The sequence below is a fragment of the Onychostoma macrolepis genome, chromosome 01 (genome assembly GCF_012432095.1).
Source record: "Onychostoma macrolepis isolate SWU-2019 chromosome 01, ASM1243209v1, whole genome shotgun sequence".
NCBI classification, from domain to species: Eukaryota; Metazoa; Chordata; class Actinopteri; order Cypriniformes; family Cyprinidae; genus Onychostoma; species Onychostoma macrolepis.
In genome coordinates this window covers 24,067,236-24,083,776 of record NC_081155.1, presented here as the reverse complement: position 1 = coordinate 24,083,776, position 16,541 = coordinate 24,067,236, and the positions used below count along the sequence as shown (strand labels likewise).

Genomic DNA, 16,541 nt, shown 5'->3' with positions numbered 1-16,541 from the left:
AAAAATCTGGGCACGGAGCCGAGCACCCATGAGCAAAGATGGCAGACACAGCCCTTCTCCCAGGGGGAACCTTCAAGGTTAACTCAAAATGCCAAAAAAAAAAAAAAAAAGGCAGGATCCCGAAATGAAGACAAGAGGCAGTTCGATCTGAATGGAAGATGGAAGTCAGATTGCTGCATGAACAGCTTTTGGTTGGGAACACAATGGTCACATAATTGACCGACTAATAATGTTAAACTCCGAATCAATTTCGAAGTGAGTTATATTTGGGGTCTTGAAAGACAAAAGTTATTAATTTATGCCATCACAGTGTTTGTAAACAATGATGGAAAACATTAAAAACCTTCAGTTACTCTTCCTCTCCCTTACTGAGCTGGAAGTTATTACTTTCCACTTTAGTTTATTTAAAAAAATAAATAAATACAAACCCACACACACAACTAAACAGAACACACAAGTTTAAAAATCACTCTGTTTGGTGGCTCAGAAAAATTGCCACAGAGACGACAGCGTTAATGTTTTGCTTTGTACAGAATTGTAGACCATAATGGTATGCGCCAATTTCATTTATTTGTTCTGAAAAATAAGTGAAGAGATGCAATTCAGAATACTGGCACAATGTCAAATTTATCAATGCCATAATACATCCGAATTAAATAAGTCACTATAGAATCAATACTGCCCTCTGTTGGATAAACATGGTATTTTATTAGCTCAACTGACAGCAATTCTGCAACAGGTTGAAATTCCGGTCACAAAAAAATGCCACACAAACAGACATTTAAAAAGATAACACTGAGAACTGATTTGTGGATGGAGTTTAAGAGTAGTCAAACATCCTGCAGTCACACATACTCCAAGCGCTCCCTTCCATTTTGAGAAGCTGCCATATACCGACCCCCACGGGACGTTGTTCCTTTTGGGCAAGAGCTGCAGAGGAGTCCTCCGCCAATCAGCATGAGAACCGCTGCCCCCCAACAGATAAAGATAGCTGCTCCCAACTCCCTCTTCTGAGCATGGGCCACTAGAGGATTGTAAAAGTCCCCAATGACCTGATGGGCAGTCCAACTAGGTGGCACCAAACCCAAGACCCCCGCAGTGACAAAGGAGGCCCCTCCTGCTACAGCAACCCGGACCTTTGTGAAACCGTCTTGCAAGCAGTTAGTACATTTACCACCTGCAAAACTGGCAAATATTGCTACCAAACCAACAAGGGAAGTAATAATAAGGATTGCTCGAGAGGCCTGTAGGTCTTGAGAAAGAGCCAGCATGGAATCATACACTTTACACTGCATTTGGCCAGTGCTCTGCACCACACAGTTCATCCACAGCCCTTCCCACATAATCTGCGCCGTCACAATGTTGGTCCCAATAAAAGCGGTCACACGCCATAGAGGAAGGGCACATGATATGATGATGCCCAGCCAGCCGAGAATGCCAAGTGCAGTTCCAAGGAGCTGTAAGCTGGTAGACATGTCTGCAAAAAAATAAAAAAAGTGAGAAACCAATAAACTTAAGAGGAAAGTATGCAGGTAATGGTTTCTGAAAATGAATAAAGTCAGATGGAAATGTTCTTGTACAGCAATTTGAGGTAGAGTCAAAAGGAAGCTAAATGGTTTGAAATCAGTGTTGGGAAGGTTACTTTGGAAATGTAATAGGGTAACTTGTAATCTGTAACCTATTTAAAGTGTAAGAAATAGTTACACTACTTATATTACTTTGAAGTAATGAAACAGATTACATTTGTTTACTTTGATTATTTCCCTAAATTTCTAATGTTTTCAACCGTTAATCATTTTCAAACATGTAAATCAGGCAGGGTTAACCTTACAGTGGTACTCACTGATTACGGTCACTTTCAATATCCTTCACCACTTGAATTAAGATTATAATAATTTAATTTTAAAGCCCAGCCACCACAAACACGGACTTTAGCCCCTACTTTGAGATCATTTTAAGGGTAAATACAGATTTAAAACCATAACAAGGAATAGTTTAGTTGCTATGATAGCGTTTTGAAATCAAATCTTTGCATAGCTATGTCAGGAAACACTGGCATCTAACAATGGCTTAGGAAAAAAAAAAAACAGCATACACAAACCCAAATAGGAAATAAAATGGTTATCGAATAAGCATGTGCCCTAAACTCCTAAAACATTGGAGTTTCAGATTTTAGAAGTCAATGCAATTTATTAAAGTCGTCAATTAAATTTGTATGCGTGAGAAAATGTAACCCCCTTTGTATCGTTAACATTTTCACAATTAAACTTTGTTACTCATTTTTCTCAGTAACTATAACATTAGTTACATTCATTTTGTAATTAAATTACGCAAATTTAGTTACATGTAACTCCAACATTGTTTGAAAGGGACTTCTGTAAGGGATACTACGACATCTTTACTCTACTGACAAACTTGTGACAACGTAACTTAAACTGATTTTAAAGTAAATCAAGAATAAGATTTCAAAGAGCTGCAGAAATCGGAAATATTTTATCAGTCTGTTAAACTCAAAACCTTCACAATACACACTTCTTACCAGAGAACCTCCAAAGCTGGGGATGAGCTTGCAACTAAATACACCCACACCAAGACAATCACAATGCGTTCTACAAAGTCCTGAAGCGAAACCAAATAAAATGTACTTATATGCAAGAAATCAGAAGTCTTTTAAAAGATTTGTCATGCCAGCAACAACGTCCGTATGCTCCATTCACTTATATTGCTCCAGTGGCTTGAAGACCCTGTTCTCTGCTGTTAATGACTATTCATCAGTGATTGGCTGATTATCAATCAATGAATCACTGGTTTGTATTGTAGCACGCTGTACTGATAACGCTGATAATAATGACTCATTATCGGATTAGTCATTAAAAAAAAAAAAAAAGATTTAATTACCAGTTTATTCGATTATTCTTTTATTTCACAAAACTACAATCAAAAGGCCAAGATGAGTGATTGAGTGATGAGTGATTTTAACATGCTGGAGGCATAAAACAAGAAGACTGAAGTGCGCCTGCTTGGAAAACTTAGTTAATTAAGGACACAATTAAAGTCATTTGACAACTTACTTGTTTTCGGGGTGTTCGAGACAGATAAAATATTAACATTCCAGACTAACCAATTAAATGTTCAGGTTGAACCTACACCGGGACCTCCATTTGATTGAATGGGTCATCGTCCAATCACAAAGCAGAAACTGACTGCTCAATGCACAACTGACAGGGGATTCCACCAATCAGATGGTTCCGATGGGCGGTCCTTAGCCTCACGGTAACAGTCGTGTGGTCTCTGTTGTACGCGCTGGTTTAGACAAGCAGTATGGCGGAAGAAGAGAGTGAATTGGAGTTAGACAGGTTTAAGAAAGAACTGGAGACTTTGTTGAACACTAGTGCAAGCGACGAACGCGGACTCCAGAGCAAGACGTACTGTGAACGATTCTGTGAGGTAAGGTGACAGGCTGGACGAAAGCGTTTGCAAGCTTTATATAAAAAGCAAGCAGAGATGTGCTAACCAGTGTTAGCAGCATGTCAGCAGATTCCCCTCCCCCAGTGTACAGCCACCGTGAGCCCAAATTACACTGTATTTTACCTCATTAACTATGGCTGTCTTCAAAATACCGTAGGAGTATATCTCAATAGTCTGAGAGTTCATTTTTAGTCACGATTTGTAAAACTCGGGCTGTCACTTTCTTTCAGTTAGCTTCATTAGCCTGGTATGTGGCTAACGGTTAGCATTCCCAAGTTGCATTCCAAAACAAGCAGGCTGCGAAAGATCAGCTTATGCACACTTCTTCATGTTTTATTTGCCAGCTATCTTATGAAACAGAAAACGGACCAGCCGAGTCCGATAAATCCTTATGCACGACTATAGGGTGTTACATGATAGAATAACTCGATGCTGTCAGTGTTAGCAATAGTTGATGTCTTATTAACCAGTCTCTGCAAAGGCTGGTTTAAAATCGCTGGTTCGTTCCAACGGTTACTAAGCAGCTTTTCATTTCTGATGAAATTGTTGCTAAGTTAATGAATCCCACCTTCTTTCTGTAAAAATAAACTCTTTTATGGTGGCTTAAGAAAGTTTGATTGACGTTACCTAATTTGTATCAGTAAGTTCATGTACTGTCATTAAATGCTAGTGACTTCCATGACTGTAAACAAACATCAAAAGTCGCTTGACAGCAGTGTTTTCTGGCTTTAGGGGCACATAGCGATATTAATATATTCTGTCAGTATTTTCTTTCTCTATTAATTGTCTCTTTTTATTGTTTTTAGTTGGTGGTGGAGCAAACCGGACGATGGCAAGTGCCTCTTCCCCAGCTCCAGGTGTTGCAGAGTGCCCTGTGCTATTTTGTCCATGGTGTGGCATCATTTCCTCCAGAGTGTGAGCATGTCCGCTACACTCTGAGTAGCCTGGCCCTGTGAGTATATACTTCTGCTTTTGCCGTTAACTCTTACTTAAAAATGCTATAAAACTTTTAGGAAGTAGAGTACACATTTAAGTCACAAGACTGTCATCGTTTACTCTCCCTCTTGTTATAAACCTGCGTGACTATATTACTGATATTTGATATTTTTAAGAATGTTGGTTGCTAAACAGACAGAGTTTACCAAAAAAGAAAACAAAACAGAGACATTTCTTGAAATACCTTTTTTGTTCCACAGAAGAAAGTCATACAGGATTGGAATAGGGATGTGTGGGGTGACTAATTTCTTTAGCGTTTAAACAAAGATGCTGTAACTGACCAGTCTAGCAAACCCCCAGACATTAAAAACAGTCTGTAAAATTGACTTGAAATATCTTATTGTATCATAGTCAAATTTAATACCACTAGGGCTGCAAAATGATTAATTGCATTCAAAATGAAAGTTTGTTTACATACTATGTGTGTTTACTGTGTATATTTATAATGTAAATTTAAAATATTTGTATGTATATATATTTATATCTGTATATAATTTATATTATATAAATATTTTATATATAAATCTAACATGTTTTTCTTTAAAATATACATGTATGTGTGTGTATTTGTATATATGTAATAAATATACACGGAACACACACACATTATGTAAACAAACTTTTATTTTGAATGCGAGTAATCTCGATTTAGTCATTTTGCAGCATTATAAACCACTGGATGTTATAAAAGTCTCTGAAAGACTTACAGTATCATTCATTGGAGCAACAAGTTGTAAAAGAAAATAATTACAGAATAACTTTTTTTATTTTTTTTTATTTACAGGAGTATCTTCGAACTGCTGTTGTTCTTTGGAAAAGATGAATTCATCGAGCATCCTTTAAAAGACATTCTAGACTCATTCCAGGTAACTGCATTACCTCAATTCTATTATTCTTGGGGGAAGCATCATGTTGAATTCTGCTTACTGGACTTTCAGCGCTTATTGTGTTGTGTTACTCATATGTTTCCATGTATATGGTTTGATGTTTTAAAATGGTCTTTCTGCTCTATTCTAGGACTGCTATGCGAGCCTGGTAAGCCACCAGAATGTTTACCTTCTGCAGGTTAGACATATTATTAAAGATGGAGGTCCTTGGGCAAACCCTGTTCTTCAGGCCATTCTCAAGGATTCAGAACTACCACAAGAAGACGGTCAGTCAATCAAGCTTTTGTTTAAAAACAGTGTATCATCAAATGATCTATGCGCGTTTCCTGAACTGTTAATGGAATTGATTATTATATGAGACTTAGTCATTGTTTTTTTTCACAGTGGACAAATATCTGAGCTCAGAAGTATCCATTTTCTTTGAGCTACGTGTGCGTTATCTGGTGGCATGTGAGAGGCTTCCAGAGGCATTGGCACTGACAAGAAGATGCATCCGGCACTCTGTTGTAGGGAGGCATCTCTATTTCAAGCAAGCCTACCTCATCTGCCTTTGGAGGGCTTCTCTTCATGAGCACTTGAACAAGGGGGTGAGTGAGAAGTTATTTAATTAATAGTTATACTTAGGCCTGGGCGATAAAAGGGTATCCGTGTTTATCGATGGTACACCTTCATCGATAACGCTAGAAAAATATTCATAAGTCCATAGCCCCTTTCGCACCGCTTTAGTTCCAGAACTAAAAGCACAGTACTAAAGTACTGGGACGATTTTGCGCAAACTATTTCCCAGTACCATTTAAAGGGTTGCATTCACACCAATAGTGGGTACTAAGAAGTGACGTAAGCCGGTCGACAGCGACGTCATTTGTGCGCGGCGTTCAACAACGGAAACAAAGAAGAACAACGTTAACAACAGGAGGATGGAGGACGCTGTGATCGGAGCTCTGTTTTTGTTGTGTCTCATGGGTTTCACAATAATGGACATGGAATGTCGACGTAACTTATACGTCAAGCGATTGAAAGAACAGAAAGGAGTTCAAAAGTGCCTGCACTTCAGCGTCCGTCCATCTATCACTGTTCTCCATTCTTGCGAAATATAAGTTGGTTGCGATGTTTACACAGTATGTGTTTACACGGCGTTTTAAATCATGGCGGGTGAGGGCGTTTTCATACGCGTTTAGCCAATCAGCATACACTTACGTTCCTATGGAACTGATTTAGACCCTACTCTGAAGTAGGAGCTAATAAATTCCTCCAAACGGAGTTCCGGGAACTGAAACGGTTCCTAGTTCCTGCGGTGCGAACACTCCAAAAAGTGGGTAGTTCCACAATTAGTTCAGGTACTATGAAAAGGTTCATATATGTTGAGTGCCTTTATTCTGTGTAAGAAGCCACATCATCTCACAGAAGGATATATTTCAAACACTCGACTGATGTTATGAAGTGAGTTTGGAGTAAAAACATGTTATTAAACATGGTATTTTCACATGCTTTCACAAGCAGCAGTATTTACTACACAGAGCCGTAGTTCACTGAGAAGCTACGCAAACGACTTTCATTATCGCAACACGATTTCATAATATTGATGTATAATATCGATGATATTGTCAGCGGTTTTATTTATTTATTTTTTTTGCGTAGCTTGTCAGTGAACTACGGCTCTGTGTAGTAAGTGCTGCTCCATCTGAAAGCTGATGATGGACATTTACTACTGATTACAGAACCGGTTTTACTGACAAGATGCGCACGACTATTGCATGCGTTTTATCGCCCAGCCCTAGTTAAAACCGAAACCTAGCCATTCACACAGAACGCATGTTCTGCGCTTTTTTTAGACGGACAACTTTGGCTGTTGCAATTGCAAGTTAAGAGTTTAAACTTATAGAAAATACGTTGCAAATTTGTGGAGGTTTATTCCATTTCACTGCGTCTCATAAGTTTTTAAATGCAATCTGTGTGATCGTCATTTCAACACTTTGTATTAAGCTATGCATAAATTATTCTGTTTTGTTCAGAATTGTTTATGCAATTTACAAAATTATATTTGATTTATATATGCTGATTTATATATGCTAATTTAAACATTATGCACGGGTAGGTGATCTGGTTCAAAAACATTTTTTGTTATGCTGGGTGAAAGTCTCTTTACATCCTGATAGCAATCGTTAAGTGGTCTAAATGTATTATTTATACCGTCTGTGGAAGGCATAGGACCATAAAATGTTCGCCCAATAAAATATTCAGTCCAAACATTACTATAGGTTGTCCTGCCTGCCTGTCGAAATATGCATTTGCATTACCTCTGCGCACCCTGTTTGCGCAGACATGATGATTTCATCAAGTGCATTCCAGCGAGAACGAAAGGCGCTATTATTGTAATATTATGCGCTTTGTACTGTAATGTTTTCTCAGCTGTGAATGAAACATGAGGTAATCTGACAGCGTTACATTCAACCCTCAACCAACGATGTCTCTCATCGTGTCGCAGGTTAGTCTCCGGTCTGCCTGAGCGCATTCATGTGTTTTGGAGGAGGTGCAGCTTTGCAAAGTGATTATACATGGAGGGTGTGGATCTTGCTTTCAAAGCTAGAATGCTATCGTTAGCCTTTCCGAAATTGCCTACCCTAACTTTAAATGCGCTACATGGTTTGCGCATTGCGTCCTCCTTCCTGTGACCTCGGGAGACAAGCCAAAATTTTCCTTAAGACTTATTAAATCTGCTTAGAAAACATAAGAAAGGAGATATTTTTTATTTTATTTTGTTTGATTTTTAAAAAAAAGAAAAGGAAAAAAAGTTGTTTATATTAATTAATGGTAGGGGTGTAACGGTATGCGTACCGAACCGAAACGGTTCACATGGTAAATTCCAAATGGAAGTGATCATCCCTATCCCCTTGGTGTGGGTACTTTGGAGTAAACAGGGCACGTGCGTGCCATTATGTAGTCGTTTGGAATGCACTTGGTGAAGGGAGAGAGTAATTTCCTCATCTTCAGCTGAGATGTTCCTGTGACAACGCAGCACGTGTGCGTCAGCGAATTTCATCTTTTCTCAAAAGTTTCGCGAAAAGATGAAAGTCTCCAGAATATATGTACTGAAGGGGGACCATTAACAGTGAACCTCATTCAGCAATTAAGAAAGACATACTGTTAGAGGTATGCCAAATATGTAAGATCATGTCACCCAGTGGTTCTTAACCAGTGGGCCTCAGTCAACTTCCAGAGGGGCCCCAATAAGTCTTAAGAGTTTTAATTTTGTTATTTTAAAGGGATAGTTCACCCAAAAATTTAAATTTCCCCATGATTTACTAATAAAGGCCTCCTGTCTTGTACAAAGGAGGGCCTTGAAGTCAAAAAGGATGAGAGCCATTGATTTTGGTTTACATGGCAAGCGTGTCTTTTTCCATTGAGCTTAAAGGGATAGTTCACCCAAAAATGAGTATTCTGTCATCATTTACTCACCTTCAAGTAGTTCCAAACCTGAATGAATTTCTTTGTTCTGCCGAACACAAAGAAAGATATTTTGAAGAAAGTATGTAACCAGGCTGTTTTGGGGCACCATTGACTTCCACAGTAGGAAAAAAAATACTATGGAAGTCAATGGTGCCCCAGAACTGCTCTGTTTCCCACATTCTTCAGAATAGCTTCCTTTGTGTTCGGCAGAACAAAGACATTCACAGAGGTTTGGAACTACTTGAGGGTGAGTAAATGATGACAGAATTTTCATTTTTGGGTGAACTATCCCTTTAAGTGAAATAAAAACAAAAAAAGAGGGATTGCAATTTGTATGAATAGTTGTATATTATGTATATTTAACTTTTTTTCGTCCTGCTTTTTTGCAGTATCTGGATGGTGTGACCTCTAATGTGCACTGCAAATGATTGGTGCAGAAGACTGGAATGCCTCATTTATAATTAATGAAGCATAGATATGGTGTAAATAAGAGACTTATTGTGCAGTGTTGGGTTAATTGATTAATAATGGCAGCATTCTTGAAAGTCTAGAACTCTGCACATAGACAGTCAGTGAACTTTTGCTGGGCTGAAACAGTGAAGTGTAAGGTAGATCATTTATTCAAAATTTAATACAAATTTTTTCAAATCTTTTCTCATGTGCAAAGAGGGCCAGTGTAAAGATGGCCTCTTAAACTTTGAAGGCAAATACATGTTTAGTATTGAAAGTCCACATAAAGAAAAGCACATGCATTTGTCTCATGCAAAATAAGTATTTTACTGTAAAGTAATGCAATATTAGGGCTGTGACGGTGGCATTTGTTTTTTACTACTGTTCTAGTAAAGGGGCCAACCACAGCAGTTAGCAATTGATGTACAAATGACACCTTTGTATTTTAATGCACTTTTAAAGTCTGAATCACATCAAAGTCCTCAAACATGGAAAGCAGAAATGTAGTATCTAGAAATTTCGAGGGCTGTGGGACACAGCAGGGATGGAGGCAGTCTCTTTTCTCATATATTCACGTTTCTCCGAATATTATAATGCAGATGGCACTGTAAATGGTCAGAAAAGTTAATTATATTTTCCACACAAGCAAGACATTTAAATTGGATGTTGAGCTGCTGGGGAAAGCAAAACCGAATTACCAGCATTTGTGAAATACTCTGTAATAGGGAACCGTGGACATATGTGGAAAAAATAGATATCAGAGAAAGAAGAAAAAAAGATATTCAAAATTTGATTCCACAGCTTGTTCATTTGTGCCTATGGCTTATTAATTGCTATTAAATTAACTCGGACATCACAAACACAGCCGTTACGGATCTTTAAAGGTGAAGGCATGTCTCAACAGGTAAAAGTAGGCTACTTTCAATAAAACGCCCAACATATTAATACTTTTAACAAAGTTTAGCTTACCTGTTGAGGAGAAACTCTGCAAGTATGCTGTAACAATTGAAACCCAGACATTACATCAAATTTCTGCATCTTGTAAAAACACTCCCTGTTTTACCCCATTGTTTGTCTCTGTATTTTGGCAAAATCTTTGGATTTTAATTTCTTTTTCCACACAGGCTAAACTTTAAATGAAAACTAAGTAATGATTTAGTACAACTTGGTCACAATTTAACTAAGCTGAGGGAACAAATGAACAAGTTATGGGAAAGAATTCCTAATTCAGTGGCACTGCAGTGGGGTGATTGTCATGCAAACTATACAATATCACATTATGTTGACTAGTGGTCTGTTCTTGTGTAGGACATAAGTGTGTGTGTGTGTGTATATATATATATATATATATATATATATGTATTATTAAACTTACCTGAAGCTTTAAATAACCTCAAACTATACAATATCACATTAGGTTGACTTGGCTTACATTTTAGTGGTCTGTTCTGTTTAGTGGTCTTAAAAAGATATTAAAAATGTCCAAATATTTTAGTTTTAATCTATTGTTTTAAAATATTGGAATATGATGAACAATGTCATTGATCACACTATTGTTTTCTTTTCTAAAGATGGCAGACATCGATGGGAAGGATGCTGTAGAGATACTCTGCATGATGGAAAATGAAGAGAAAGATGAGACTGTTTTGATGATGAGTAAAGGCTTCCTATCTCAGAAGCTCCAGATTGGAGAAATGTACTACCTTTGGTGGGTCTCAAGCTCTATGAACATTTACAAGGGGAACTGTGTTCAGTGTATTGCCCCTCTTTGTAGCATTCAATATTTTTACACAATCATTGTAACAGCCTGAACAGGAGATAGTACTGAAGGTGCAGAGGATCACAGTCTTATTTCCCTTTTTTTATTCCCATAAAGGGATTTGGTCTTCATATGGAGCAGACTCTACCTACGATTGAACCTCTCCAAGCAGGGCTTCCTAGAGGAATGCAAAATGATGATCCTGTCAGCCACCAACATAAAAGCGATTTTCCCATTTATGAAGGTGATTTTGGCAGAGGTAAGATATTTTGCCATTGTATTAAACATGTAATTGTAGACATAGACAAAAATCAAACTGAACACACACATCAATATTTATAATACAATAGTGTTTATGAAATGTTCTTTTTAAGTGTCTTTTATTGAAATGACCACAGCAATAAAATTTGTGGTGTTATTTTTTCAGTTTGGAAAAGATGGCCTGGTGTTTTGTGTGGAGCTGTGCGCACGAGCCATGCAGACTGACCTTAAGAATGATCCAGTCGCCAAGTCTCTTATCTACAAAACCATCGCATACCTGCTCCCTAATGATCTTGAGGTCTGTAGGGCTTGTGCACTGCTAGTTTTCTTCCTAGAGAGAACTGTTGAGTCATACAAGAACGTGTTCCTCCTGTATACTCACCCTGATCAAGAGTACCATGTAGACACCAGTCTTGTGGGTAACAGTGTACGCTTTGAGGTTCTCCAGATCCTGAAAAAAGACCTGTACTTTGACCCTGAGTTCTGGAGCCTTCTCAACATTGAAACGAACTGTCTGAAGCTAATGAGTGATAAAGTTGGTAAAGCAGCTTTATGTGAAATCATGCAAAGGGACAAGTGGATGCCAAGCTACTGTGTGAAAGGATGTTGTCAGTGTTACGCAGACAACACACATGGGACTATCAGTAAAGCAGAGAAACATACCAATCGAAAAAACCAGGAAGTGGAGTCTGTGAAAACTTGGGTTAATTCTGCCTCAGGGGAAGCATCCTCCAAACCTCCAGGCAAAAGGCGGGGGAGGAAGCCAGGGACACAGCTTGTAAAAGATCCAGAGGCCTGTCCCGTTCGACGTTCATTTAGGCAATTGGACTCGGCAAAGAATCATGCCAGGCAACTTAATAGTAGACGCCAGAGACTCCTTTCGCGGCAGACAGAGATGAACACACTGAAGCGCAAGGGAAGGAAACCACAATGGCTTTTGGACCAGTTGGCTGCCCAAGCAGAAAACAGTGAACCTCAACAAGACAAGAAACCAGGAAGGAAACCAAAGCAGTCAAATCATTTAAAGGATATTTCAGTTGAGGAGCCATTAAGTGAAATTACAATGAAATTTTCCTACCCTGATAATGAAGTTGACCTCTCTTCTGATGTTCAGGCCTCACTGTTTTCCACGGAGACCCCTCATATGACTGAAAGCAGTACTGACAAAACTGCATCACAAGATGATTTGAAATGGCCTGACAGTGCTATTTCTCTTATCGAGTTACTATCAGCAGAATCTACTCCATGTAGGAAAAAGGACTTCAGGGTGAGGGAGGAGATTGTTTTCCGAGAGCAAGGCCTTTCTATGGTTCGTAAATTCCACACATATTCAAGATCAGTTGAATTAGAAGGAATATCAGTCAACAGTTTACCCAAAGATGAAGTTAAGGTGGACCATAATGAATCCAAACAAGGAAGACAGTCTGCTGAGCAGCAGTGTGAACCGGCAGACAGCCTTGAAACTGCTGCACAGGATAAAAATGCTGTGGAAATCAAGGCTATATCAATCCTAGTTACAAATGAGGAAACATCCACTCCTGCTGAAGCCATTCTTGAGCCAGTTAAAGAATTCATTGAACATCCAAAAGTTGATGAGTTATCAAGTCCCCAAGATTTGGCAAACACCAAATATCCAGACTATGGTCCTTACAGTCCTATTAGTCCTCCAGAAATTACTACTGTTGATCTTCCACCAGAAGTGACAACTCTTACCACAGCTGACGCCATTCCTGTACCTGAAAGTACACCAGAAAACGTGACAGGTCTTCATGAGGATGCTCCTCCGGTTCTCACTGAGGTGACGATGCTCCCTGATGCTACAGTCGCTACTTTGAGTGAAAGCGAGATTGCCACTTCTTGTAAAATTGTGCATGAGAGTACGGAGGTGCCAGCACTGTCACCAAGACCTGAGGAGACATCACCGGAAATGCACGCAGCTGTTGATGTTCTAGTCCCTGACATTATTCCCCCAAGTGATGCAAGTTGCCAGCTTTCAGTTAACTGCAGCCTTTGCAATAAAGAAACCAAATACCCATACATTCTGCGGCATGCAATGTGGCATCATCGGATTGACAGAAAGTGCATGTTCTGTCACAAACGCTACACTCATGGGCGCAGCCCGTCAGTCCATTTTAAAGTGCACATTCAAGAGCTGAAAAAGTCTAATGGGCTTTTTAATGAAAACATTTGTGAGAATGCCACTGAGAACACCTTGCGACGTTCCCAAACAAGACTGTTTAAACGTGTGAATCCTGCCATGAAGAATAGGTTTAGAAACATCAAAATGAGGTTAAACTGTACTTTGAACATCACAGATTTGCACAGGGAAGGGCAAAGTTCAGAGCCTAAGGTGAGATTGCGGGCAAGGCTAGTTAAGAATTCAGATCCCCCAAGTACATCGGAAGAACAAAAGGAGAAAGTTTGCAAGATGAAGAGAAAGCGTTTGTTAGCAAAGAGATCTCAGTCCATAGATGAGAACAAAAAGGTTTTCAGAATGGGACAAGTAAGGAAGAGAGCAAAGACTATGCAAACACTAACCCCAGATGACAACCATTCAGATACGAAGGGCAACTTGGCTCATAGGGTAAATGGAGTGATCAGAAAGAAAAGAAAAGTGAAGAGTGAGCCTGAGACAAATACCCTTGATGAAAAGGTTCAGACATCATTACCACAGGACAGCAAAGTGAAAACTGAGAGTGTAGAAAGTCAGAAAGTCAATGTCAAGACTGAATCTGAGAATGTAGAAGTGACAAAAGACAAGAGCAAAACAAAATTGAAAAGAAAAGATAAAATGCTGGACTCTGGGCTGAAAAAGAAGAAGATCACTCATGGAGATCAAAAAGAGGATGGAGAAGATGTAAAGAAGAGGAAGATAAAAAACAGCCCGGAAGGCAGTTCTGAGAATCAGGAACCCAAAGACAGTAAGACCGAATTTAAGGAAATTAATCCAATGGGGCATAAGAATGGGACTCCCCCAAAACCCAAACAGCCTTCCACACCATTCCAGGGAAAAAGAACTGGAGCGTCTACGCATGTCAGATGCCCTGTGGAGATATGTACATTTAGTGCAAAGTCAATCCTTGTCCTTTCACATGTGCTGTCTCACCACCATGGCGACAAGAAGGCGCTTGTGTTCTTTTTCAACTTTGGAAAGGAAAAATGTCTTTTCTGTTGCAGAAAGATATTCAACCCTCAGCATTTTTTTGACCATGTGATATGCCACAGAGGTGAGCTGAAGTTCCCATGCAACCATTACGGCTGCAAGGAGAGGTACCAAACACGTATGGAGCTTAGTGAACACATGTCAGGCCATCATCCCTTGAAAGCGATGTGCTGCTTTCCTGGCTGCTCTGTGCAAGTTGAGAGCAGTATGCTCCTGTATAAGCATGAGAAAACACATTATCGACCCGATACAAATTCGGGAAAAAATCCATTCCCCAAAGAATCTGAACCAACAGGGCACGGAGCCCCCCTAAGCCATGAAGATAATATGGAGGCACCATCAAATTCTTCAGCCAGTCAACAAATTCTGGGTACAGCCAATTCGAAGGGTCCTGCAAATCAAGATGATGATGGAAAACCTTTGGTGCTCAATAAAAGTTCCGTAAACTACAGTAGCAAAAACCATAGCCTTGTTAATGGGCATAGCGAGGGTGACAAAGTTGTTGCTCCCAAATCTTCAGATCCAGTCATTAAAGAGCAGGAACCAACGGTTTTAGGAAAACCTGTAACTAAATTCATTCGACCTCTTCCCTCAGCCTATCTGGATGAGTCTTACATTAGTATGCCAAAGCGCTGGAAGGAACCCCAGGTGGGCTCAAAGTTATTAGGCTCTGTGTCAAAGCCAGAAAAACTACCTACCAGGCAGCGCTGCTCTCGATGCTTTCAGTCTTTCAACAGTGAGGAAGAGCTGCAGACACATAAGGACAAATGCACATCCCTCTTTGGTTTTGATTCGGATGATGAAAGTAAGTACCTTTTTTTTATTTTGAATCTCAAGTTATTTATTTAATTTTTGTTGTTTAATACTTTGTTTTTGTTTTCAACAGGTGCCTCCTGAATTTGGAGAAGCAAGCCTCTCTACTGAGAAAATTGCTAAATGCTGCTGTGGGCAATCAGCGTTCTTGCGTGTGTGCTTAACATCTTTGTCAGCTTCTCGAAACAGATCTAGATTGAAAACTACATGGGAAATAAATTATCCCTTGTTGTAGTCTTCTATGACCGATCTGCTGCTTTATTTCAGAGCGAAGGTCTGTTAATTCTTCTTAAAAAAAAAATCTGACATTGTCATTTTTTTTCCAAAGTCTTTTGAGACTTGGGACTATTTTTTTACTTGATTGTCATCTTTGCTAGAAAATGAATAAGTTTGTCTTTCTATAAAATGCACAACAGATGCTTTTGACTCTCCCTCACTTCCTGTCACAGAGCTTAGCCTGTTCTCTCATTTTTTGCTTGTCTTTTCAATTCCTGGATATGAGAGGCCACCCAAGGACCATGACACTACAAGACGAGTTGGTCTGTCTTTCTGGCCAGTGTAAATACCTGCTCTAGAAAGCACTTGTGCTAAGTGGTGGTTAATGAAAGGTTTAACTTGGCTGTTTTGAGACAGTGGGTCAGGTATTTACCAGTGTTACATTGTGCTTTATGAACAGAAGGACCGGATGGAAACTCGTAGGCCACTTTAAGTATTGCAAGCACACTCTAAATATGTTCTTTTATTATTTTTAAAAGACTTAATATGTGAACCTCTGTAAATTGTTACTAATTGCATATTTTGCAAATGTCATTAACTTGCTTATTTTTAAGTCAGTGGACACTTGGGAAGAATTAAAGACAACGAGTCTTTAAATGAAGGACTTTGACTTCGGTTGAGAAAGCCTAAAGAACTGTCAGCCTTTAACTGGTGCTGCTGGAAAGGCCTGGTCTTCAAGACTACAGATTCTCCTGTTAATGGAGGAGTGTATATGTGCCACAAAGCCTCATTGAACATTGTCATGACATATTCTAAATGACTTCTCTTTAAACTCAAGAAAATTGTAAGGGGAGGACTAATTTGTGTCTCAGACAGAGGCATGTTTATAGCTGTTCCATTGATGAACAGTAACAGTCTTATTTATTCTTTTTTTTTTTTTGTATCTTCTGTAAATGTTTGAAGAGTTTAAATAGTATATGATTGGATTGGGTGACTGGGTTTATATATCAAGAGCTTTTTTTGTCCTGATTAATAAACAAATTTGAAGGGGAGTTGTGTTTGTTTTATTGTGAACAGCCGT

At 39.0% G+C, this 16,541-nt stretch overlaps 2 protein-coding genes across 2 annotated transcripts; one reads left to right on the top strand and one right to left on the bottom strand.

Annotated features, from left to right (window-relative positions):
- Positions 1-688: 688 nt before the first annotated feature.
- On the bottom strand, positions 689-2,734 carry cldng (claudin g). Its single transcript, XM_058786650.1, has 2 exons — positions 2,540-2,734; positions 689-1,477 (listed from the first exon to the last, which is right to left on the bottom strand). The coding sequence occupies exon 2, from the start codon at positions 1,473-1,475 to the stop codon at positions 846-848; it is 630 nt and encodes a 209-aa protein (XP_058642633.1). The 5' UTR covers positions 1,476-1,477; positions 2,540-2,734; the 3' UTR covers positions 689-845.
- A 430-nt stretch (positions 2,735-3,164) lies between these two features.
- Positions 3,165-16,517, top strand: znf654 (zinc finger protein 654). The gene is made up of 9 exons (XM_058771568.1): positions 3,165-3,447; positions 4,275-4,420; positions 5,249-5,330; positions 5,482-5,617; positions 5,736-5,938; positions 10,820-10,956; positions 11,125-11,266; positions 11,435-15,236; positions 15,318-16,517. The coding sequence occupies exons 1-9, from the start codon at positions 3,322-3,324 to the stop codon at positions 15,326-15,328; spliced, it is 4,785 nt and encodes a 1,594-aa protein (XP_058627551.1). The 5' UTR covers positions 3,165-3,321; the 3' UTR covers positions 15,329-16,517.
- Positions 16,518-16,541: the final 24 nt, after the last annotated feature.

Coding starts and splice junctions, on each gene's coding strand:
- cldng (XM_058786650.1), bottom strand. CDS start 1,475: ATGTCTACCAGCTTACAGCTCCTTGGAACTGCACTTGGCATTCTCGGC.
- znf654 (XM_058771568.1), top strand. CDS start 3,322: ATGGCGGAAGAAGAGAGTGAATTGGAGTTAGACAGGTTTAAGAAAGAA. Junction 3,448..4,274: donor ACTGTGAACGATTCTGTGAG/GTAAGGTGACAG, acceptor TATTGTTTTTAG/TTGGTGGTGGAGCAAACCGG. Junction 11,267..11,434: donor TGAAGGTGATTTTGGCAGAG/GTAAGATATTTT, acceptor TTATTTTTTCAG/TTTGGAAAAGATGGCCTGGT.